A 24,781-nucleotide genomic window follows, 5' to 3' on the forward strand; every position below is an offset into this window, starting at 1 on the left:
AAAAAATATATATATATCGAACATGTATTGAAACCCTTCGGTTTAAGACATACATACAGTCGCAAAAAAGCTTACTGGTCGGCCTAAAGGTTGCGACAACAAAAGTATGGAGACCGACCGGTCGAAGACATACACTATCTAAGACATACATCAGAAACAAAAACATGTATGGAGATAAAACCAAGTATGAAAAGCAAGCCCGAAGGCAAAATTAATTAGAAGCCCGAAGGCGAAATATTTATACAAAGCCCGAAGGCAGATCGTTTTTACAAATAATGGCCCGAAGGCCAATGAAAGTACAAAATTAGAATTACTCCGAGTAGTCAGTCTCGGGATCGGATGAAACAACAAGGGGTTCGTCCGGATCCTCACGGCCGACCGGATCAGAAGCTCCTTCGTCCAAAAGTAACTTGTGATCCAAGCCTTCCTTGTGAGCCCGACGGACCGCCTCGTCATATCCAATGTCGAGGAACCGATCCTCGGTCTTCTCAAGAAGCTTCCTCGTCTTCTTCTCCTTCTTTCGGGCAGCCTTCAACGCCAGGTTGCGGCGCTGAACCCTCCTGGTCAGAGTATCGACTTGCCCCTTCAGACGGCCTTCCGACTCCCGAAGGTCCTTCAGGTCCTGGTGGGCAGCATCCAGCTCCGTCTTCAGGGCCGCCAGGGTATCTTCAGCTAGATTGGCTCGAATAGTAAGGGCGTTCACCCCAGCCATCTGCTTCTGCATGTCCTGGACCTTATCAGTCACCGCCGCCGCCCAAGGAGAAGCCTGCACATAAATGGACAAGTTAAAAAAGATATACCGGGCCCATAAAGTGGAAGGGACTAAAGGATGAGAACACTTACCAGAGATAGGAAGCACATCAGCTGCTCGCACGCTTGCAGAGCAGTCGCCGACTCATAGGTCCCCCGGTCGGCCGGCAACATTTGCGATCGGCAGAGATCGCCCGCAACTTCCTTGATCCGATCAGGAGCCTGGATCGCAATCGAATCGGTCGCCAAAACCGACCACTCCGGAATGTAAGGCCGGACCTCCGATGAACCGTCCGGCCTGTTCCTCTTCCTAGAGGCTTCGGCGGCCGGAATCTCCACCACCTCGGAGGCTTTCTCAACCGTCCCCTCCGCACGACCAACCTCCGGGGTCTTCTCCTTCGCCACATCCGCCTGGACTATGGCACCAACTGTTGTTTCGCCGCGGGCCTTTGCTTCGGCCTCCTTCTTTGCCGCCATGGCCTTCGCCGTCTTCCTCTTCAGGGCTTCGGTTCGGGAAGACACTGCACAAAGAAGACAGCGTTAAAACAATAAACAGGTACAAATCAAGTGATCAACTATCGAGGGAAAAGCAAAGAAGAAATAGAAAGACTACCGTCACTACCCCAAAGAGTGAAGAGCCACTCCTTCTCCCGACTGGTCGACAGCAGAATCCGGTTCGGCTCCTGGACTTTGTTCAATTTCTCAAAGTCCTCCAGGTCCTTACCGACCAGAGGGGGAGTGGTGATGATGGAGGGGTCTACCTCCCTCCACAGAGAGAACTTGTGGATCGAGTGACCCCCCAGGTAGAACCACCGTTCGTGGGTACCCTTGTTGCTCGAGTTGGTTTCACACCAATTCGGTCGGCCGGTCTTGCGGCCGATGGTATAAAAGCCATTGCTCTTGGCGTTTTTCTTGAAATCATGATGATTCCAGAAGAGAGCTGGCCGAGGAGACACGCCGGCCATCAGACACCGATGCTGGAATACGTTTATGTACGTAAATCCGTTCGGGTCCAACTGGCCTAAGGCGATCCCCGTCTGCTTCAGAAGTTTCTTCAGCAGGGGGAGCATCGGGAGCCGAAAGCCGCACTTAAAGGCGTTTTCGGAGATGCCCACACACTTGTGCCCTTCTTCCGACTCAGGTGTTTGGTAGATACAATCGCTCTCTATGGCTGGATAAATATCCCACGACCGATGTATCTGGTACTTTATCCGAAACGACTTCAGATCCGCTTCGGTCAGTAAGGAAGGAAAGTTGGCCATAGGAAACTTCAGCACATCGCTAAAGTGATCCGCGGCCGAATAAGACGTCCCGACTATGTCACCCGACCGATCCATTTGCCTGCAAACGAGAGAAGGCAAACATGAGCCATGTACTCGGAAAGAAAGAAAAAGAAGAAAAAGAAGCAAGCCCGAGTACAGAGGGCCGAATCGGGTCGGGCCAGCAGGACTCGACTAACCTAACCCTAGAAAGCCGACTCAGGCAACAAACATTCAAAACTCAAACAAGAATTAAAGCACAAATAACACAATAAGTGGAGGAAGCGACGGCGACAAGTCACCGGTTATAAACTCAGAGACCGCCGGAAAACCCCTACTGCGATCCTGATCTACGACTACCAGTACAATGCAAGCACATAACAAGAACAAAAAACCCCCCAAAAATCGGTAAGCCGGCGGGACAACTCCTACCAGGAAAGAAAATACGCAAAGCAACAAAATACAGTGCACTAACATCTAGCAGCATCCTAAACATAAAGGATGATAACTGACAAAGAGGGGAGAACAACTTACTTGTCGTAGAAGAGATGTGGAGAAAACGGGTGAAAGAAGCCGGAAAAAGAACCACCGCCGGTTAACAACTATCGCCTGGGAGCAAGAAGCTTGAGAGAATGGAGAGTTGAGAGGAAAACAAGAGGATATTGGAAATATGAAAAGAAACGGGTGGTAATGATTTGTATTTATAAACGAATTGTGAAAAGGCGCGCCCTATTAATGGCACCCTTTGGAATGCACGGCCCAGATTCAGCGCGTATCTCGAGGCCACGCCATCCGGCGCCCAAACGACACCACGCGTCCATCGGACCAAGCATTTTGAAATCAGACCGAAACAACTGCTCAGCTCCCACTACAGCCTCACCCTGTCGGTCGGTCAAAGACAACTTAGGCTTCGGCCGCGTTTGAAACCCGACCGAAGCCTGGGGACATGTTGGGTTATAAGCCTTTCGGCCCAATCCATTACGGCCCAAAGCAGGTCCAGCCCACCGTTTGAACTTAAACGTTACTATGGCAACGGTCGAGGCGAGAGAATCCCGCCTCCTTTACTCATCATAACTTCCCTCCCGCATCGGGCGGGAACGTTACATAGCAGGGCTCCTCCTCCTCCTATAAAAAGTGGGTAAATCAGTGGTAAAATTCATTCACAACTTTATACATTCTTACATACTCGCTTGCAGTTCTCTAAACCCTTCCTAGAGCCACTAATTTATTCTCACACCGGAGGTGAATCGGGGGGACAAACCCTCGCATTCTTCTCTGTTTCAGGTCATACTTCGGCTTTGGTATCCGGCAGAACTTTGGCTCTAACACCTAGTCTCCTATGCACCAACAATTTTGCAGCATAAATTTGAGCACAAGAAAAACGCGGGAATGCAGCAAGTAAACAACCACCATAATTTAAACTTGATTTGACCTGCAATATCTAATGACGACAACAACCGGTATTTAAACTTGATTTGACCCAGTACAATAGAAGATGAAGATCCACCCAGTCTCAAGTGTTATGAAGACACTTGAATGCAATTTAAATGTCGAGCTATAATTGTTTAAAATGGTAGTACTCTGAATTAAAATGACAGGAGTAATTAAAATTGAAATGTCAATAAAATAGACTAAACCGGGTGGACCACTTGCCACTCAATTAATAGGTGAGCCAAGGAGTTACTGAGATTTTCTGTTTCTGCAACCGAAAGATGCCTGACATATTTAAATACATTTTTCTGTAAGTAATTTATTGAGATATTTGTTCCGATTCATATTTTTGTTTTATCGGTGTAACTTGGAATTTGTAATTTTTAGATACTTACATACTACTTGTATATGTACATATATTGAATTGCATATTATAGTGGCGGATACTTGGAAGTGAAATGTTTTGTAAATGTATATTGTATATAAAGTAAAATATGTACATCGATAGATAAATATTTAATAAAATAAAAATCTCTACGGAATGAATACTTTCGTACGCTTTCTAAAAATGGTGATGCTAGGACTGTAAGCTGAACAACCTGGATTGCTAGTAGATTATCATGTGACTCTGTGCTAATAGATCTAGTACATACGGGACATTTGAATTTCTGTCGAATCGGATAGAAATACGGAGATTATAGAATAAACTCAATATTTATGTTTGGTCCTGAAATTGCTGAAAATCTGCCTACGTAAGATATGTCGGACATATTTTGTTTGATTTAATGCAGTTTTGACCAAATATCTACGAGACTACGAATAGTATTTTAAAATATGTTTTCTGAATAAAAAAATTAATATTTTTATTCAGAAAAAAAATTATAAAAAATCATAATCATCTTGTATGGCTATTCTATCGAAAGGTAGAATGCCATAACTTATAAGAGTAACATCGTCCAGACAAACCCCCCAAAAGGTCTGTAGAAGTTGAAAAATCAGAGTATAATTGGATTTCAATAATTCTTTTCATTTGAAATCTTAAATCATTTACTTGTGGCTCCTACAACGCTCTCGAAATTATTCTAAACACGTACATGCAGATATGTTTTAATATATTTGTCGTCGAGAGTTCAATCGATTGACACTATATATCTACTTGGTTTATGCAGGGAAAAGATTATTCTACCAGGAAGTAGCCAATAAGCCAAGCACTAGTGGGGAGCATTCAGTATATAAAACAAAGTATGTTTCGGAGAATCTTCAGAATTATCCCTGTTTACCTTTTACTTTGTCTCTGGATCATCTCACTTCTTATCTTTTCTTCACAATAATCCAATGCCTCTGTTCCATTCACCAACCAAACTCTTTAAACATAATTTCCAGATTGTCAATTTTGCAAATACACAAGTCCATGATGGATCTAACATAAATCTAAAAGCAATAATAAGTCTCTCAGTTTCAAATGTCACAGATAATGCTGCTGTCAGATAAACTGCACCAGTATACAAGTCAGGACAAAAGATTCCAGGACAAACAATTGATGTCCATATCATAGTTAACTTGCTAGCTTGGAGAAAAAAAAGGGTAAAAATGACACCTGCCAGAAATGTGGGTGTTAAACATGGCACTGTTATTGCTAAAAATATATCCAGAATACCAGGGCATATTAGTATAATATTGTAACACAGACATACATAAACATGATCATCTCCCCGAGACAGAATCACTCTATTATATTTTAAATAATATACATAAAACCATTCAAAATATATTCATCACTGGAAAAGGTGCAGCTATTATAACATGACATAAATACCTGAAGTGATGTAAACATTGGCAAATCAAACTGTTGTAGTGTAGCATGTGTGTGCATATTCATAATAATTGAGATAAAGCTATAGCACTGCTGAGTATAGTCATTGTCAATGTATATAAAGTATATAACATGTAGTAAGGCACTTGTTACAGTTTAAATTGTTCAATTTCAGTTCATATAGCTTTGAACCAGTACCGTGTACACATACATATGCCTTTGAAATACCAGATTATACAGTAGTGTTGTTGGTTTAGAGAATTAAGATGTATGGAAGAACTTCCTTTCTTACTTGCTACCAGATCCCCGGGTAGCAATTTCGGTAACGGGGGATTCAGCAAATATTAGATTGTCGCAATTTTGAACTATTCTAACTTCTATAGTGCGAAGGATACACAAAGTTCAATATTAGAACGGACCAAAGAGCGGGATCACATATCTCAATGAACTGTAGAGAGGACAGGTTATGTTTAGTCTTTGGAACGACATGGAATGGACCAGAATGGGGCCGATATGGACCAAAACCATAAAGTGATTACTACATAAACAAGACAACTCAGCTCAAACACATAAACATGCCATAACTCATAAGAATGAAGGCAATAATGAAATCATAACATAAAAAATTTCGTAAGTATGGATCACTATTATCTCCAGCATCAAAGAGGTCCAAAATTTGACACTGAAACACCCATTCATATAACATAGCAACATAAGAAGCTAAACATTCAGTTCTCTCAGATCTCTACTCATGTAAGAAACATATAGCTAGGAAAATGATACTATTACTATCTGTGCAGTTGAAATAGAACTAGTACTTCAAAAATAAACAGAACTCTTCACCAAGTTACGTGACTACACCAACATTACCAAGTCTAATTATTGCTGAAAGGGGAAACCAAAACAAATAGAATTCAGTCCTTTCTGATTTTTCACGATCCCGCCCTGAAAAAGATCTCCAATTTGACTGACCATGGCATGGTGATCAGACCACCGTCTAGTCCTGGACGAATAAACCTGTTCAGACCGGGGGTTTTTTTAGGAAAATGATTTGTTATAAAAAAGTAGAATGTTGCTTGGAAAATGGTGAGAGGCGATAGTATCCGGTGCAAAGAGCTCCCGTACCAATAGGCCAGATACAAAGCCGTTACTAACTTTACCTAATACCATCTAAAGTCATTCAGCTCTTAGCATCACCCCTATATAACCGGTAACAGGAGTTGGGGAGTTATTTTATATAGAAAATGGAAATATACACCTTTAACAAATAATGGGCCAGAACCTAGACTAGTTCTATTCTCTTTCCGATTAGTATTTATATTCGCTTTCCCATTAGTATTTATACATCTTCTCTTTGTAAAATTACAGAAGTCGTAAGCAAATGGTTATGGATATTTGATATCTGACACCAGAAAATTTCGCTCAACATTGGGAGGTAATGAACACGTATAATAGGTATTGAAATAGTTTTAAGCAATTACTCAGTTAATATTCTGTACAAAATAAATAACACAAATATACAGAGTAATGAAAAAATCTCGAATAAAAAGGACTAAACAATATACCTGCAACTTTTAAAAGTCTTTCACCCCCATAGTTCCAGTAGAGGATAGTCATTCTTATGAACTTCTACCATCAACATTGAACCCAGCCCCATGCAATCTGGCCCAGCATGTCCTCTACCCTTGGGTACTGCTCCACTCCCTTCTTAGTCCTTGGACTACAGTTCTCTTCTTCCTTCACCATCAACTTGAGCTTGTTGACGGTGACCACTCATTTCTGTAGCATTCCCAACATTTCCTTGATTAGACAGATTGCCGGGGATCTAATACATGATACCAGTGAACTAAGAACTGATACTGTAACAGGACCTGTTGTGCTCTGTGCAGCCCTCCCGTACACAAAATATTATTTATCAGTAGTTATTGTACTTTCTACTGTGTTTACACAATAACCACATCCCAGCTACTGAAAATGTCAACAGCTGAGCAATCAGAAAATCTCAAAACTTTTTAAGGATAATTAATTCACTTTGGCAACACATTCAAATAATAAGTCAATTAGGTATAACTATTCCCTGCACAGGTAACTGCAGACCTTCAGCAACTAGTAGCATTATGCGATCCGACACAGTGCATGCATATAATATATATTACATTAACTGTCACTGATTAATGTTTTCTGACACTGCATGTAATGCAAATTTCTTAATCAACCAGGCAACATAACCGCGTAAGTTACCCAATCTTTGAATAGATAATCCGCAGCAATGCTATTATAATTTATCACCGTTAAGAATTACAGCTTGCATATATGTATACACACAAACACATCATCATCAGCATAATATGGTGCCTTAATGATACCAATTGTCACCTGGATAGAAAAATTAGGACTTAAGGTAAACAATAGAGTACTTGGACAAAATTCGCTAGCAGGGTTGGAGGAAGTTAGTAGATATTGTAAGAGAATCAAATAAATTAAATACACTTGTGCTAGGTTAAGATTTGTAGATTTATACTAAATTCATTTTTATTATTCACTTTGTAGATTTACGCTAGTAATTTTTTCTTGTTTGTGCTTTATCCAACCCATGTAAAGTAAGCTCATATTTACACAACTTGCTTGTTTGTGCTTTATCCAACTTGCATTAACGATAACAAAATAACTTCATAATGCAAGAAAATCACATTTATTTTCAAATAAATTATATTATCTTTCATTTTCTTATTTCAGCTTTTATGTATGTAGACATGAATTTCTAAAATTCGAGGGTAGAATTGTCCCGATCATGGTTGTTACGTCGCTTGACTAGTCGCGACTAGTCGACGACTAGTCGAGCAGTCGGTGGAGGACGGTCGACTGGCCTCCTCGACTGGCTGTTTGTAAGTATTTCGCTCGACTGGTTCATGACTGGTCGACTGGGTCGACTTGTCGACCCGACTGGTCGACCCAGTCGCCCGACTGGTTCCAGATTTGCAAAAAAAGCCCAGATTTGCAAAAAAAAAACCATCCAATCGGCCTCCAGTCGCCCTAATTCGCCTCCAGTGGCCTCTAACTCCAAATTTTCACAGGTATGCTTCATATTATTTGTAAAACCAGAGTACCCACACTCATATATACATACATAACACATATATATACACAGACTCACTGAGTCATATATGTATATACACACAGAATAGTTGTATGTATAAATACACATAGTCAAACAATATATATTACACACAATTATACACACACACTTATAGAACAGATACTGGAATTAATACACTTGTTTTTTGTTTTTTGTTCAATGTTCCAGGATAACAGAAAATGGAGGACACAACTGACCCAACTGACCCTAATTATGATCTCTGTCTTAGTTTACTTTGCTTCCTATAATCCTATTTGTGCAGTCAATTGTGTGTAGAAGTGTAGAATATGTAGATATATATAAAATTACTAATTTTATACTTTGTCGACTAGTGTTGACTAGTCTACGACTAATCACGACTCGACTTGCCGGACACTCCGGTCGACTCGACTCGACTTACCGACATAACAACCATGGTCCCGATACGAAAGTTGACGAGTCTGAACTGTCAAAATTCTGAAGTCCAGGGACCGATTTATTAATTTCTAAAACTTTGATGACTAGTTGCAGTCTTAGGAAATCAAGGGTCTGAATTCTGAAATCTGAAGCTTCAGAACCTTAATTTTAGTTTCTACGAGTTCAGGGTTTCTTCTTGAAAATCCAAAATCTTAAAGGTAAATTATAGTTTTTCCAAATATTTTTTTAAAAAAATTAGTTTTACAACTGTTATTATAACCACAACGGCAGTTGATGATAGCAGCGGCTCTAGATGCTAATTTTTAACTCACCCCCTTCTTTTCTTGAATCTAATTCCTCTCCCTAGTGGAATTTTTTTCTGTTGTAAATGGTAACTCCAACCTCAACAAAAATGACGGCCCATGAACAGTGACTCCATTGGATAGTAACCAAATGAACATGAACTCCGGTGAACAATACTACCTTCTTAGGCTCAAATTTCAAGAACTGTCAACCATTAACAAACTGATAGGGTAACCTCAGATCTCATACTAATTTGACGAAAGACAGAATTGCAAAGCACTTATTGCAGTGGTTTCTTTGATAAGAAGAAATAAAAATAAGAGCAAGATTCGCTTGGGTGATTAACAGCAATTATTTACTATATCCCAAGGGTTTCCAGAGAGAAGGGAGAACATGGATCACAAAAAGACTCAATTATATACTTCAATATTATTTCAGCAACCAAGTTTAATTGAACAGAGGTGCAAAATAATGTGTAGATGCTGACCACTAGGGCCGATCAACAACAAGGTCTTTGATAAATAGTATATAGAGCCTACACAATCATACATATCTTTTGAATATTATGTTAGGTCCTATTAATTCACTATATAATATGATATAGTGATCACAATCTGTAAAACAGTAAGACAATATGAGTAATTGGAAACAATAAACTCTTATATTCACAAAGCTTTGAAGGTTACAAAAACTCTCTCAGTGATTTATATTCTATCACTGAGAGCTGCTAGGGTTCTTAATAATGTACTCGATAACTCAACTCCTATAGAGTAACCCTAATCTGTGTTTATATAGACACAGTTACAAAATCAATCTCTGATTTGATATCCTATAAATCAGCTAATAAATCTATCAATCAAAGATTGCTCCAGTTTTCTGTTTAGTTTCCATAGTCAGCAAATCACTCCTCAGCTTCTATCCTTCCTTGAAGTATATCCGCTTCTGAGCTCTTTCCACGTGTAAACTCTGATAGATCTTGACTATGTAAACTCTGATCAGACTTTATTAAACTCTGTCAGACTTTGCTAAACTCTGATCAGCTTCTAGCTTAAACTCTGATGATTCCTGTTCTAAAACAAACTTTAAGAACATTAGTAATCATCAATTATATCTAACAATCTCCCCCAACTTGTGCATAAATAAATTATGTGCAAGTTAACAGATAATTGATGATGTCAAAACATTTAAGTCAAATGCAACAGAGTTTAACTATATAACAGAAAACTTTTAAAACTTACAGATACTTTACTCCTTAGCTGCATAGACACCATTTGCTGTCTTTAGATACTCTCTGATGAGTTCTTTTTCAGCATCTTCAAGCACTGTAATCATTTGTCTCTTGATCTCTCTTAACTCTGGATCTGAAACTCCAGTTTGATAAATTGCAGCTCTGAGATCATATATCTTGTTCTTCTTCAAGTCCCTATCCAGCCTGATATTGTAAGCTTTATCAGACTCTTCATTAAATGCAAGAGTTCTGATTCCACCTATTGTTTCAATCTTTGCTGAATTTTTCTTCATCTCCACCAGCTGTCCTTTATGATTGAGATATTTGGGAATGAAAGGTCCAGCATTTTTGTTTCCTGTAATCCCCATCTTCCTTCTGATTTGATCTTTTAGCAGGTTGGAGATGTGTTGTCCTGACTTGTTCTTCACTTGAAATATGTATGATACATATCTCAATTCTTCCCAGTGTTTAGCATATAGATCTGCTTCAAGTACTCTAAACACTGTTCCATCAGACATGAAGTAGATAAGGATATTATCTCCTCTGTCATTCTTTACCAACTGGACTGAATCAAGCTTGTCCATTTTGTCTTGCAATACTCCAGTCTTGGGAGCACAGAGAGATGAGGGGTCATCTGGTCTTGATCCTATACTCTGATCAAATTTTTCATACTTGGATCCCAGCCCTCCTTTATCTCTTCCTGCCTTTTGATGAGAAAATGGTTTGATTGAGCCTTTTTCAAAACTTATTTCAGTCATCAAAGTAGGCTTTGCAAATCCAGCCAGTGGAGTAGTTGTTGGTTTGAACACAACTTGAGCTATGTCAGAGACTGTGTCTTTCTTTGCTTCCTTATTGACTTGAGCTGTGTCAGAGGTCAATCTCTCTTTTTGAGGTTCTGCAACATGAGCTTTGTCAGAGATTGCAGCTTCTGTTTTCTTTTCCTTCACAACTTGATCCTTGTCAGAGGTTGTAGACTTCTTCTTTTCCCAGCCTTTCTCCAGATTTTCATCTACTTTGCTTTTACCCTTGGAGGTGTATTCATCTTTGGAGTATACCTTCTTGATTGGTAAACTCTGATCAGCAACAGTAGCTTCCTTGATCAGTATTCCTTTTTCTTTTGGCTTGGTAGTTGACTTTGCAGGCTTTTGGATCTTTCCAGAGTTTATGGCTTCAATATGTTCCTTTTTCAGCTCTTCTTCCTCTGCAGCAATCAACTCCAAATCCAAATTTGCTTCTGGATTTTCTTGTTCAAAAATCAATCTAGCAAGCTCTTCATCAGTCATGGGTTTGTCTGATCCAGTCACTGGTCTTTGCTTAGATCCAGATGTGATGTTGTGAGTTGGACCAGACTTTGTGCTTTGCTTAGATTGTTTCTGACTGTCAGAGTTTGAAACTCTTCCACCAGTCCCTGCTTGAAATCTTTTGTGCTTTGTAAAATCATCAGCATCATCATCATCATCCTTTTTCTTCCTTTTCAGAGGTTGAGTAGTAGACTTGCATTTGACTTGAGCTACTCTCTCCCCCTTTTTGACATCATCCTCATCAGGAATCAGAATGGATGTGATCAGAGAAAGTGAAGTTTGGATAGCTTCAAGCTGCTTTGCCATCTTTTCTTGATTGGATTCAATCAAGGTCATTCTTTTGTCCAGGGATTCATTTGTAGTGACCAGCTTCTGTACACTTTCTTTCATAGGATTGATGGTCCTCTTCTTTTCCAGTTCATTTGTCTCCTTGACACTTGCCACCTCTGTTCTTAGACTATCTATAGATTTAGATGTCTGGGCATGAGCAGGATGAAATGTCTTCAGATATAGAATTGTGCCCTTGAGGCTTGACATAACATCAGAGTTTGTAATTTTCTTTTCTGCCATAGATAAGAACTCTTCAGCTTTAGGTGTTTCCAAGGAATGCTGGTGGCTCAACCAGAGTTTATCCCAGACTTCATTTGGTGGATCAACCTGAAGATCCCTTGGGAGTGGCTCAGAGGCTGTATTCAGAGTTTGTAGCCTGGCATTGAACTGGCTAGTAGACTCCCATTTCTGTTGTGTCAGAGGAGCTCCATCATTTTCATCCTTGTCAGTATCTGAACTGGCATCATCCTCAGTATCAGAGTTTGCTTTTTCATCTTCAGGAACAGGATCAGCAACTTTTTCCACATTTTCCTGAGCAGATTTTTCTTGAGCTTCAGACTGTGATTTGATAGGCTCTTCACCAGTCTGAGCAAGAGATTGTAAAGTTTCCACTGCTACTTTGTCAGTTTCCTCAACTACATCAGACCTGTAGTTCTCTGGAGCTGTATCATGAACAATGGCATCCTCAGGAATTTTCATTGGAGATTGAGGAATTGGACCATGATCAGATAATGGAGTTTGAGAATCAGACAAATTTGCCCCAGCTTCAGCAGTAACTGGTTCATCACACTTGATCTCTTCATCTACCTTGGGAGATGTAGGAGATGATGATGTGGCATCAGTGATAGGAACAGCTTGAAGAGGTTCCACCATCAGAGGTTGAGAAGGATCATCAGGAATTTGGCTTGATGGTGCTTGCTCTTCTTGGATAGTGAAATCAGTAATTTCAGATTCTGGAATTTTGGCCCTCTTTGGCTTGTGTGCCCTTCTTTTGAATCTAGCTGGTTTTTGTTGAGGACTGGGCTGTGCAGGTTCATTGGTTGTGGTAGGTGTAGGTTCAGAGTTTACATCTTGTGCAGGTTCAAGATCATCAAAGTCATATGCTGCAACAAGTCTTCTTCGTTTCTTCTGCTTTGGAGGAGAAGCAGCTTCAGTGTTCACGGGGATCTCAGAGTTTGGAGTATCAGAGTTTAAGTGAGCCTCAGAGTTTACTGGCTCATCAGCGTTTGTTGCTACAGCAGAGTTTGTTGGCACATCAGAGTTTGGTGTAGTAACAGAGGTTCTTGTTCTTTTGGCAGTAGAGGGGGCTGCATCAGACTTTGCAGCCCTTTTGGTCTTGGATGCAGAAGTTCTGGGTTGTTTGGGGATGGTAGTAGAGACTGGAGGTTGAGGCTGTTGTGGTTGTGGTTGTTGGTGTACTGGGAGCACATCCATCCTAGCTCTAACTTGAGCTGGAATTAAAAGAGGTCTTTGAATTGGATACTTCTCATCCTTGGAGATGAGGTCCTTAAATACTCTTTTATGAAGCCTGAATGGCTGGATTTCATCATCAACACCAAAATCTACCTCACCAACAGTTTCATTAAACAATAACTGACAGAATCTTGAGAAATATATTACTTTTCTATTCTCATGCATTCTCTCACCAATGTTTCTAAGAACTAATCTACCAAAATCAAAATTAGTAGAGTAGAGCAGAGAATACCCAATCTGCAGCATGTCCATTGGAATGGCATCCCAGTTTGTAGACTTCTTTTGAAATGCCCTGGTGATGCAGTCGAAAAAGAAACTCCATTCTCTTCTGAGCCCTGGGCGCTTTAGTTGTCCCAATTTGTCAAGCGATTCACTGTAGCCCAAATCAATCATCATAGTTCTCAGATTTGCATCTCCATTTGTGACATAAGCAGTGTCGAGCTCTGGCAAATTGAAAGCAGTTCTGACTGTGGCTGGAGTAACAAAATACTCCTCCCCTTCATACGAGAACACAATCGATGGTGATCCCTCATCACCACCATTGTCATACTTACCCGTCCTCCAGAAGTTTATGATCTGGCTGCCTGAAAGTCTGGCAGGAGCTGTGAGAGCGGTAGCAATGGCACTCTGTGCCAGAAATTGCTGCATAGGGTGGTAATCCCTTGGAGCGTCGGCAGTGTTTAGAATAGCAGCATGGTTATTGGTGACAAATTCCACACCTGCAAAGATGAATGCTGTAGTGGCCATTAGAACAGAGTTTAAGAAAGAAGGTGTTTGAGGAAGTGTGTGTGAGAAAATTTGAATGTCAGAGAGAAGAGTTTGTTGAGAGAGTATGTGTAAGAGTATAAGTGAATAAGTGTATAAGTGAATGATGAGAATTAAAATCTGATGTGATAAACCCTTCAGATTTTGTGTAGTTGTACACGCATGACTCTTTGTTCACTCGGACACCTGTCAGATTTTAACTTGTGGATGAGAGTTAGTGGCATGGAGAAAAGAAAGTAATCATTATGAGCGCAGTAAAACAGTGCAGTTATAAATGCTGATTACACGTTCTCCTATTAAAATGTTTTTCATGTAAGCCCACTAACAATACACCCGTTTGAAATACTCCTTTCATATTCTCTGAATATTTGAACTCCTGTAATGTATAAGAGTTTAGAAAATCAAGATCAAATTCTTCAAATTTTAAACTCTGAGATTTACATTAAATAGAGTAAATTCCAAATACCTCAGAATAAAGACATGATTTTCAGAATATTCATCAATAAATCAGAGTTTGTCATTAAATCCATAGCTCAAGAATGTGCTTGTGAAATAATGTGTGTGATTAACATATTAAAACAGAGACTAGAGAATTTCACAATTTCGTAATTATAAGGTAGACAAGAATAATTTATTTAAACTCTCAAGACATAGACAATTTGGCATACTCTGATGAAGAAATATATGAAATAACCTAACCCCCCCCTTTTTTTTTTTTTTTTTTTTCAAGGACGCTTTTCAGTGTAAATGAATCACGACCTTTAAATATTATTTGGCAACAGTATTTCTCCAGTAATCAGAGATTGTGACTGGTCACCATAGATTGTAAAATCTTGGCAATTACTTAATACCAGTAAGTGTTTGGGTCTTTCCAGTCACTGTCATATAGACATCTAAGATCTCAAAGGAGTACTATGCTTATTTGCAGGGGTTTTTATCTAGCATCAGAGTTTATAAACACTGTCTAATTTTCTGAGAGAGAATGCAAATTAGTCAGTCTCACTTATAATTAAGATATGTGAAGTAATAGAGTCTCAATGATATCAACATGCATATAGTGTAAAGTAGTAGCACAAAATTGAGATCAAGATTAAAGAACTGAACTGAGATTCAGGATTACTAATTCATATCATGCTTCATAGTATCTTCACAGGTTTGTTTTCTCAGAGAAATAAAAATGAGATTATTAATCAAGATTCAAAGTTTACAAACATCAGAGAATATTGTCAGAGAATGACGATCAGAGAATATCATCAGAGTATAACACACAGAGTATATCATCAGAGAATGTCATTAGATATTAACAATCAGAGTATATCATGGCAGATGTGAGTGATACATATGGTAAATTTGACAATTTAAATTTTAAAGATCTAACCAATATGTTTACTCAGTTCCTGATATCATTCCCAGCTCATTCACCAGCCTAGTAAAAGTTGCTTCACTTAATGGCTTGGTGAAAATGTCTGCTAGCTGCTGTTCAGTAGGAACAAAGTGAAGTTCAATGGTTCCTTCCTCCACATGCTCCCTTATAAAATGATATCTTATACTGATGTGCTTTGTCAGAGAATGTTGAACTGGATTTCCTGTCATAGCAATAGCACTTTGGTTATCACAATAAATAGGAATTTTAGAGAAGGATAACCCATAGTCCAACAGTTGATTCTTCATCCAAAGAATTTGAGCACAACAGCTGCCTGCAGCAATATACTCTGATTCTGCTGTTGATGTTGAGATGGACTTCTGCTTCTTACTGTACCAAGAAACTAGTCTTCCACCCAGAAATTGACAACTCCCACTTGTGCTTTTCCTGTCAATTTTGCAACCTGCAAAATCTGCATCAGAGTATCCAATTAGACTAAAGTCTGATTCTCTAGGATACCATAATCCCAATGATGTGGTTCCTTTGAGATATCTGAATATCCTCTTTACTGCAATCAGATGAGGCTCTCTTGGATCTGCCTGAAATCTTGCACATAGACATGTGGCATACATAATGTCTGGTCTACTTGCAGTCAGATAAAGCAAAGATCCAATCATTCCTCTATAGTTTGTGATATCCACTGATGCACCAGTATCTTTGTCTAATTTTGTTGCTGTTGCCATAGGGGTAGTTGCAGCAGAACTGTCTTGCATACCAAATTTCTTTAACAGATTTCTGGTATACTTGGCTTGATTTATAAAAATCCCATCTTCAGTCTGTTCAACTTGTAAACCCAGAAAATAACTGAGTTCCCCCATCATGCTCATTTGGTACCTAGACTGCATGAGCTTGGCAAATCTTTGACAGAGTTTAGCATTAGTGGAGCCAAAAATAATGTCATCAACATAGATTTGAACTAAAAGCAGATCATTACCATGATTCAAATAAAACAGAGTTTTATCTATGGTACCTCTAGTAAATCCACTTTCAAGAAGAAATTGAGCTAGAGTTTCATACCATGCCCTTGGAGCCTGCTTTAGTCCATAAAGTGCTTTGTCTAACCTGTAGACATAGTCTGGATGTTTTGTTTCTGAACACCCATTTTGCACCAACTATGGATCTGTCTTTAGGTCTTGGCACTAGGGTCCAGACTTTATTTCTTTCAAATTCATTTAACTCTTCTTGCATTGCTTGAATCCAATCAGGATCTTGAAGAGCTTCCTCCACCTTTTTGGGTTCTGTTTGTGACAGAAAGCAATGATGTAGACACTCATTGGCTGTAGCTGTCCTTGTTTGTACACCTGCTTCTGGATTTCCAATAATCAAATCAGGTGTATGAGATTTTGTCCACTTCCTTGCATGTGGAAGTTGACCATTTTCATCATTGGATCCTCCCCCTTGATCCATGCTCTCCTGATTCTGCTGATTATTCTCTGTAGCTCTTCCTGCAATTGTGCTATCAGAGTTTGAATCAGTATTCTCTGATGAGTTTGAGTTAGCATTCTCTGATGAGTCTTGAGTAGAGTCTGAAACATTTTGATGCTCCCCCTCAGCAAGTGCTTCATCATCATGAACTTGTGAATTTTCACCAGAGTTTGCTGTGTTTTGTTCACAGTCAGAGTTTGACTGTTCATCAGAGTTTGTTGAATCAGAGGATATTTCTTCATTTTCAAAATGCAGTTCTTCATGATCATCCATATCTGCTAAGCCCATAATTCTTTTGTCATCAAATGACACATGTATGGATTCCATGATGACCTTGGTTCTCAGATTATAGACTCTGAAGGCTTTTGTTATCAGAGGATAACCTACAAAAATACCTTCATCAGCTTTTAAATCAAACTTGGTAAGCTGTTCTGGATGAGTCTTCAATACAAAGCATTTGCACCCAAATATATGAAAATACTTCAGATTTGGCTTCTTTTTCTTCACCATCTCATATGGGGTTTTGCCATGCTTATTAATCAAGGTTGCATTTTGAGTGAAACAAGCTGTTTGAACAGCTTCTGCCCAGAAATAAGTAGGCAATTTAGCCTCATCAAGCATAGTTCTGGCAGCTTCTATAAGAGTTCTGTTTTTCCTTTCAACTACACCATTTTGCTGTGGTGTACCAGGTGCAGAGAACTGTTGTACTACACCTCTTTCTTTGCAGAACTCTTCCATTGTTGAATTTCTAAACTCAGTTCCATTATCACTTCTAATGATCTTCACTTTGTCTTCAGATCCATGATCCAGTTGTGTCACATGATCCATCAGATGCAAGGCTGTTTCATCTTTAGAGTGAAGAAAATATACCCAAGTATATCTAGTATACTCATCAACAATGACAAGAGCATATTTCTTCCTTGCAATGGATGGTACATTGACTGGTCCAAATAGATCAACATGTAGAAGATGATATGGTTTGTTTATTGAGAATTCAGTCTTACTCTTGAAAGATGTCTTTCTCTGCTTGGCTTTTTGACATGAATCACACAATCCATCAGATGTCAGTAGTGATTCAGGGAGTCCTCTCTCAAGCTTTTTCTTTATAAGCTCATTTATGGAATTGAAATTTAGATGTGAAAGCTTCTTGTGCCATTTCCAACTTTCTTCTGCAGAGATCCTTGTAGACAAGCAAATTGCTTTTCCTTCAGAGTTTGTAGGCAAGTGGATTTCATAAATATTCCCATGTCTGTGAGCAGTTACTGCCACTTTGCCTGTTGACTTGCTTACTATCTCACTGTGTTCTTCATAGAAATCAACATGATATCCTCTGTCACAGATCTGACTGACAGAGAGTAAATTGTGTTTCAGCCCTTGAACAAGAGCTACATTTGATATGATGACATTTCCAAGATTGATGTTGCCATATCCCAGAGTCCTTCCTATGTTGCCATCTCCATAAGAAACACTTGGGCCAGCCTTCTCCACAAACTCTGACAGCAGGGTCTTATTTCCAGTCATGTGTCCTGAACATCCACTGTCCAAGACTAGGATATTCTTCCTGTTGCCCTGCAATCATAAAGACCACTAGTTGTTAGTTTTAAGGACCCAGACTTGCTTGGATCCCTTGGCCTTGTTAAGTTTGTTAGCTTTTGCAGCGGTATTATTATCAGAGTTTGAGCTAACAGACTTTGCAACAGAGTTTGTACTGGAAACAGAGTTTGTACTTGCAGAGTTTTTATTAACCTTTAAAGAAGGTTTCAATTGATAATAATCATAATACAAACTATGATATTCTTTGCAAGTATAAATAGAATGCCATAAACTACCACAATGAAAACAAGGATCTTGTGGTTTATATCTAATACTACTTTTTCTAACTCCAGACTTTGTAGGTAAAGAGTTAATGTCCTTGTTCTTCCTGCAAAAATTAGCAAGATGATTAGTATTACCACAGTTATGGCATGTCTTCCTAGGTGCATTTGGAACAGGCATGTAGTTATTACTCTTGTCTATGCCAATTTTGCCATTTCTATTTTTCCTAGGCTCCTTGTTTCTGTCATCAGACTTTACCTCTTTAAGCTTATGTTTAAGCTGTTTCTGAGTCATCAGTCCTATGTTAACCTGTTTGGGCTTTTCAGATTTTAAATTGTTGTTAATCTCTGATTTTGGTCTACATTGTTTAGGCTCAGAGGATTCAACAACAAATTTAACAGGTTTAACCTTAGGTTTTTGAGTTTTAACAAACTCTGTTTTTGATGACTCAGCTTCTGTGTTATCAGTGTAACCTAGTCCCTTCTTCCAGTTTCCACTACCTAAGATATCCTGAGTAGTTTTGCCTGAATTAGTCCATGTTTTAATGATCTCTCTTTCCTTGGCAAGTTCTGATTGAAGAGATGCATACCTCTTTGATAATTCATCTTTGACAATGACAGCATCATCTCTTTCTTTTTGAACTTCCAACATTTGAACTAATTCTTTTTCTAGAAAATCATTCCTTTTCTTTACACTCAGAGTTTCAGATTTTAATCTTTCATTCTCTAAAGTCTGATCTCTAAAGCTGATATGTAAAGTTTTAAGAAACAATCTTAACTCAGTTATATCTTCAGTATCAAAGGCAAGAGTAGAGTGAGGTACCTTAGCAGGAGATTCAGTATTGTTGTCAGTGTTTGCCATTAGAGCATAATTGACTTCTTCTTCTGAATCAGATGTATCTGTCCAGTTTCCTTTCTTGGTGATAAAGGCTTTTTCTTTTTCCTTCTTGGCTTTCTTGCATTCAGATGCAAAGTGTCCCTTTTCACCACAGTTGAAACAGGTATACTTGTCAGCTTTCCCAGCTTTTCCTTCTTTGCCCTCATTCTTCTTAAAGTTTTTCTTGTCATAAACTCTGTCAGAGTTTCTGTCTTTCCTTGAAAAACTTTTGCCTTTGTTGAACTTTTTGTAGGCCAACTTCTTGAAGCTCTTCACCATCAATGCTGCTAACTGCATCATCTCATCATCACTTTCTTCAGAGTCTGAGGAAACATCAGAGTTTGAGTCATCAGAGTTTGATGTCTCAATGTCAGACTTTGTGACATGAGCTTTTCCCTTGCTCTTAGCAGCTTCCTCTTGAACTTTCAGAGCAACAGACTTTGTTTTTCCTCCATGTCGTTTGCTCCTCTGTTCCATCTCAAGTTCATGAGTCTTCAGTCTTCCATAAACATCATCAAGAGACATTTCTCCAAGATCAAGATTGTCTCTTATTGTAGTGACCTTCAAATCCCATTTTTCAGGAAGAGCTAGAAGGAATTTGAGGTTTGAGTCTTCAAGATCATATTCCTTGTCCACCAGAGATAAGTCATTCAGCAGTTTGACAAATCTGTCATACAGATCTGTCAGGGACTCACCAGATTTTGAGTCAAAGTGCTCATACTCCTGTGTAAGGATTGTTTTTCTGTTTTTCTTAATGGCCTGAGTTCCTTGACATCTGGTTTCCAGAGCATCCCAGATTTGTTTAGCAGTTTTGCACCCAATCACCCTATTAGACATTGCATTATCAAGGGCACTATGCAACAGATGCTTCACCTTTGCATCTTTACTGATAGATGAGATGTCCTCTGGAGTATAATCTTTCTTTTCTTTTGGAACCATCTTTTGAGGTTCATCTGCAATCCCAACAGAGAGCTTGGTGGGCATATGTGGTCCATCATAAATCCGGTCAAGGTATTCTGGATCAACAGAGTCTAAGAATATGATCATTCTTTCTTTCCAGACTGGATATTCAGATGCCTTAAGGGTTGGGACTCTAAAGGATGAAGCTTGTGATTTTTCAGACATGATTGTGTTTAAGATCTCACTGTAGTAATCTTAACAGACCTGGCTCTGATACCACTTGTTAGGTCCTATTAATTCACTATATAATATGATATAGTGATCACAATCTGTAAAACAGTAAGACAATATGAGTAATTGGAAACAATAAACTCTTATATTCACAAAGCTTTGAAGGTTACAAAAACTCTCTCAGTGATTTATATTCTATCACTGAGAGCTGCTAGGGTTCTTAATAATGTACTCGATAACTCAACTCCTATAGAGTAACCCTAATCTGTGTTTATATAGACACAGTTACAAAATCAATCTCTGATTTGATATCCTATAAATCAGCTAATAAATCTATCAATCAAAGATTGCTCCAGTTTTCTGTTTAGTTTCCATAGTCAGCAAATCACTCCTCAGCTTCTATCCTTCCTTGAAGTATATCCGCTTCTGAGCTCTTTCCACGTGTAAACTCTGATAGATCTTGACTATGTAAACTCTGATCAGACTTTATTAAACTCTGTCAGACTTTGCTAAACTCTGATCAGCTTCTAGCTTAAACTCTGATGATTCCTGTTCTAAAACAAACTTTAAGAACATTAGTAATCATCAATTATATCTAACATATTAAACTATATAATAAATTATATAAACTCTATTTTATTTCCACTTCTGTTCCTCGCCATCTTATCAGGTAGGATTTAGGAATGCTTGAGCTTAGTTTTCAGTGGTACTGATTGACCACACAGGTCATACAATATGGTTGTTCTAGGTAATTTTATTAGGTTCCTAACTCTAGGTTTGTTCCACAAAAATTCATATAATACAAATAGTCAATTTCTTTCACTTTTGTTTTCAGAATTTCTTGATTTGAATACTTAGGGCCTTATTCTTTATATTTTTCTTCTAAAAGATTTATCTTCATTTGCTCAATCAGTTGATTTCAATAATACATGATCACAACAGTTCCCAATGAGCTATTATATGTATTAAGGGTCTATATGACAAAAATATAGGTGATTTTTTTTTAATGCACTTTTACACCCCCACTATTTTCGTTCAAAAAAGGATGTGTCCCAGAACGTTATAAAATGCAAATTACAACCCATAATTTTGGCCCACACAATCATTTTGGATCCCTTCCATTAAATTTCTGTTTAAGGTGATTGTAACTATAAAAACATGAGGGTATTTTAGACTTTTAAATTCGAATGAAAAAAATTATATATATAAACATATTTATGATAAAAAAATTCCCCCAATACACACTGGATAATCAGCACTTTACATGATTTAAAAAAAAATATATGTTAATATATATTTTTATCTTTAAGCTTTAAAAGTCTAACATAAAAATAAAACAAGTAATTACATATAACACAAAATATATAATTATAATGTCTTAATGATAAAATATCTAAATTAAATTTGATATAGCTTTTTAATATATATTTAAAGATCATGCCAAAAATTTCAATTAATTCATATAACTTTGAAGTTTCAAAATTATTTAATTTTAATAAATAAATTACAGAAATTCCCATTTTTCCCCATTTAACGAAAAATTAACAAAAGGGGTGCTAAATGACTTCGTTGGTGAAAGTTATGGGATGCAATTTGCATTTTTTAAACTTCTGCTACACATTGATTTTTGAACGAAAATTGTGAGGCGCAAAATGCAATTACGTCAGAAGAATATGTTATATGACGTGAAATAGTACAACCCCTAATCTCAGATGCTCACAAACAAAAGGCCCTCTTGACAATCTCCGACCAATAATTAACCTACTCTAATTATCCACATATCCGCTGACCAACGAACATTGGCTTATTAAGGCAAAAACAATCAATTGTCTCCAAATTCCTTTGCCTCAGTTTCAATGAACTAAGAGAATCCATATTTCCTTTGATTTTTTGCACATGTAAGATTCAACTTCTTATGTTTGATCAGGCTCAGACTAGATTAATGGCATGTGAAAAATGGATTAGGAATACCCAATGGAGGATCTTATGATATCATGCCTAAAAAATTATGGGAGTTTGGCTCAAAGGGGCTAAAATCCGGATAATAACTTGTAAAGGGTCTGCGAACGAATGTGGATCCTGTTATGGTAGGATTTTGACTCCATTCATGTTGCCACAACCTACTTAAGTATTCTTTTAGAGCCTGTTTGGGTGAGTTTAAAATAATGACTTATGACTTAAAATGACTTTATATGATAAGTAAGGAATAATTTTAAGTTAGTATTTATTTTGGGGTAACTTTTTATATTATGGGGCACTTATCATTTATTAAAAAAGTAAATAAATAATAAGTTCATCGATTGTTCATTTGAATGATGATATAAACTTTTTTTCATTCAAAATTATAAAAATAAAGTAAGATTTTCGAAAAAATACAATCTACCAATTTCTAGCTTTAAGTTGTTTTTCTAATTTTAAGTCACTTGACTTTTTAAACAAGAGACAGCTAAAGTCAAAATTCAGTATCAGCCCACAGCTTCATGCGTAGCCAAACAGGCTCTTAGTGGGGATATTTTTGCTTAAAATTCCTCTTTCCTCTTCTGGATTAGATTTGAAGGTTGTCGCCATATTTCAATGAATTTATGAAGTTGCTGAAACATGGGATTGACTAAACTAGAATTTCTCTATTTCAACAACTCTAGTGAAATGTCCATACTTCACGTCGCAGGGAAGTATAATGTACACTACAAGCTTCCTTTCCTTTCCATATAGTATATTAAGTAAACATGACTAAAATACCCTTACACATTAACTACATTATTTTGTTGGACACAAAATTGGTTCAGATGTGTAAGGCAATATTGGGGTGGGGGGAGAGGGGGATTACAATCTACTCTTAAAAGGAAAACAAAACTTTTCTCAGAGTTCATCAAAAGAAGTTGAGTCTAAAGATTAACACATAGTGGTATAAAATTTGTTCCACGGCATTAAACAATAGCAAAGCCAAGAATATGTGATTCGGATAGTTTCATTTGTTATTGTTTTGAAACATTTGCAAGTAAGATAACTGGTTGTACGAATTTGTAAGATCTTACTCTAATTGTCACGTTTTAACAATGATTTATATACAAAAGACAGACGCATTCCAGACTATATAACTCACATAAGGGCCAGAGCCCAGAGGTCTGCTTGAGTTTTGAATTTGTCAATTATTATCATGAAAATGTGAACTGCAAACTACAAGTAAAAAGTTTGATATGCAATCTGCAAATCAGATCAACCTAATAAATGTCGTGAATATAACTCAATCAAGAGCAAGAGCAACTGAAGGAAAAGAGCAAGGAAATACTGTGTGCACATCTGGCAAACAAGCAGCTCCAAAATGCTAGCGGATTGCGTCCAACCACAGATACATAGTATTGAGTAGTTAATTTTCGTGAAACAAAGGCAATAACACCCTAAACATGGTTAAGTGGCATGAGATGTAAAATTCTAATTTGCAACAGCAGGCAAAGCTGGCTATTACACTTAAGTATAAAATTCCAGGGTCATTTTAATCCTAATTTTTCATAATCCCAGCATAATCTCCTTCACTAGGGCAACGAAACAATTTACTCATCGTGTTTGAGAGAAGCTTCGAATCAATTTTATGCTAGTGAATTTAAGAGAATCTAAGAACACGCAAATTTACCGCAGGATTGAATACTGTCGAGTAATAATTTCCTAGTATTCAAGAGCAGAGCAAATATGACATGACAGTTTCTATGTTGAATTAAGAATACAAAATTGAGCAAAAATTACGCAAAGAGCGAAAAAGATACCAACATTCTTGGCGTGGCTGATGACCGGGAAGATTCCATCAGGGCAGGAGGCGAGGCTGTATGTGTCACGCTTCTGGCCTGCTGCTTATACCAACTCTCACCATTTTTTGTGTCAACCGAGGACCAAGAGCCCGTTTGGCTGAGCAATCAGAAAATCTAATTTGT

General features: G+C 38.0%; 1 protein-coding gene and 1 long non-coding RNA gene across 4 annotated transcripts; both read right to left on the reverse strand.

Annotated features, from left to right (window-relative positions):
- Nucleotides 1–187: 187 nt before the first annotated feature.
- LOC108214705 (uncharacterized) lies at nucleotides 188–3,332 on the reverse strand. Its single transcript, XM_017386858.2, has 4 exons — nucleotides 2,544–3,332; nucleotides 1,364–2,091; nucleotides 844–1,271; nucleotides 188–766 (listed from the first exon to the last, which is right to left on the reverse strand). Exons 2-4 carry the CDS (start codon nucleotides 2,085–2,087, stop codon nucleotides 311–313), a joined length of 1,608 nt encoding a protein of 535 aa, XP_017242347.2. The 5' UTR covers nucleotides 2,088–2,091; nucleotides 2,544–3,332; the 3' UTR covers nucleotides 188–310.
- Nucleotides 3,333–4,467: 1,135 nt separating this feature from the next.
- LOC108213751 (uncharacterized) lies at nucleotides 4,468–24,781 on the reverse strand. 3 transcript variants are annotated; one of them, XR_010290628.1, is made up of 3 exons: nucleotides 24,621–24,781; nucleotides 6,819–7,221; nucleotides 4,468–4,781 (listed from the first exon to the last, which is right to left on the reverse strand). It is a non-coding gene; the product is annotated as an uncharacterized LOC108213751 (long non-coding RNA). The 3 variants fall into 3 exon arrangements; XR_010290627.1 differs by lacking the exons at nucleotides 4,468–4,781; nucleotides 24,621–24,781 and adding an exon at nucleotides 5,354–6,256 and having other exon boundaries at nucleotides 6,819–7,902; XR_001805370.2 differs by lacking the exons at nucleotides 4,468–4,781; nucleotides 24,621–24,781 and adding an exon at nucleotides 5,354–6,270 and having other exon boundaries at nucleotides 6,819–7,902.

Source organism: Daucus carota, chromosome 3 (genome assembly GCF_001625215.2).
Source record: "Daucus carota subsp. sativus chromosome 3, DH1 v3.0, whole genome shotgun sequence".
NCBI lineage: Eukaryota > Viridiplantae > Streptophyta > Magnoliopsida > Apiales > Apiaceae > Daucus > Daucus carota.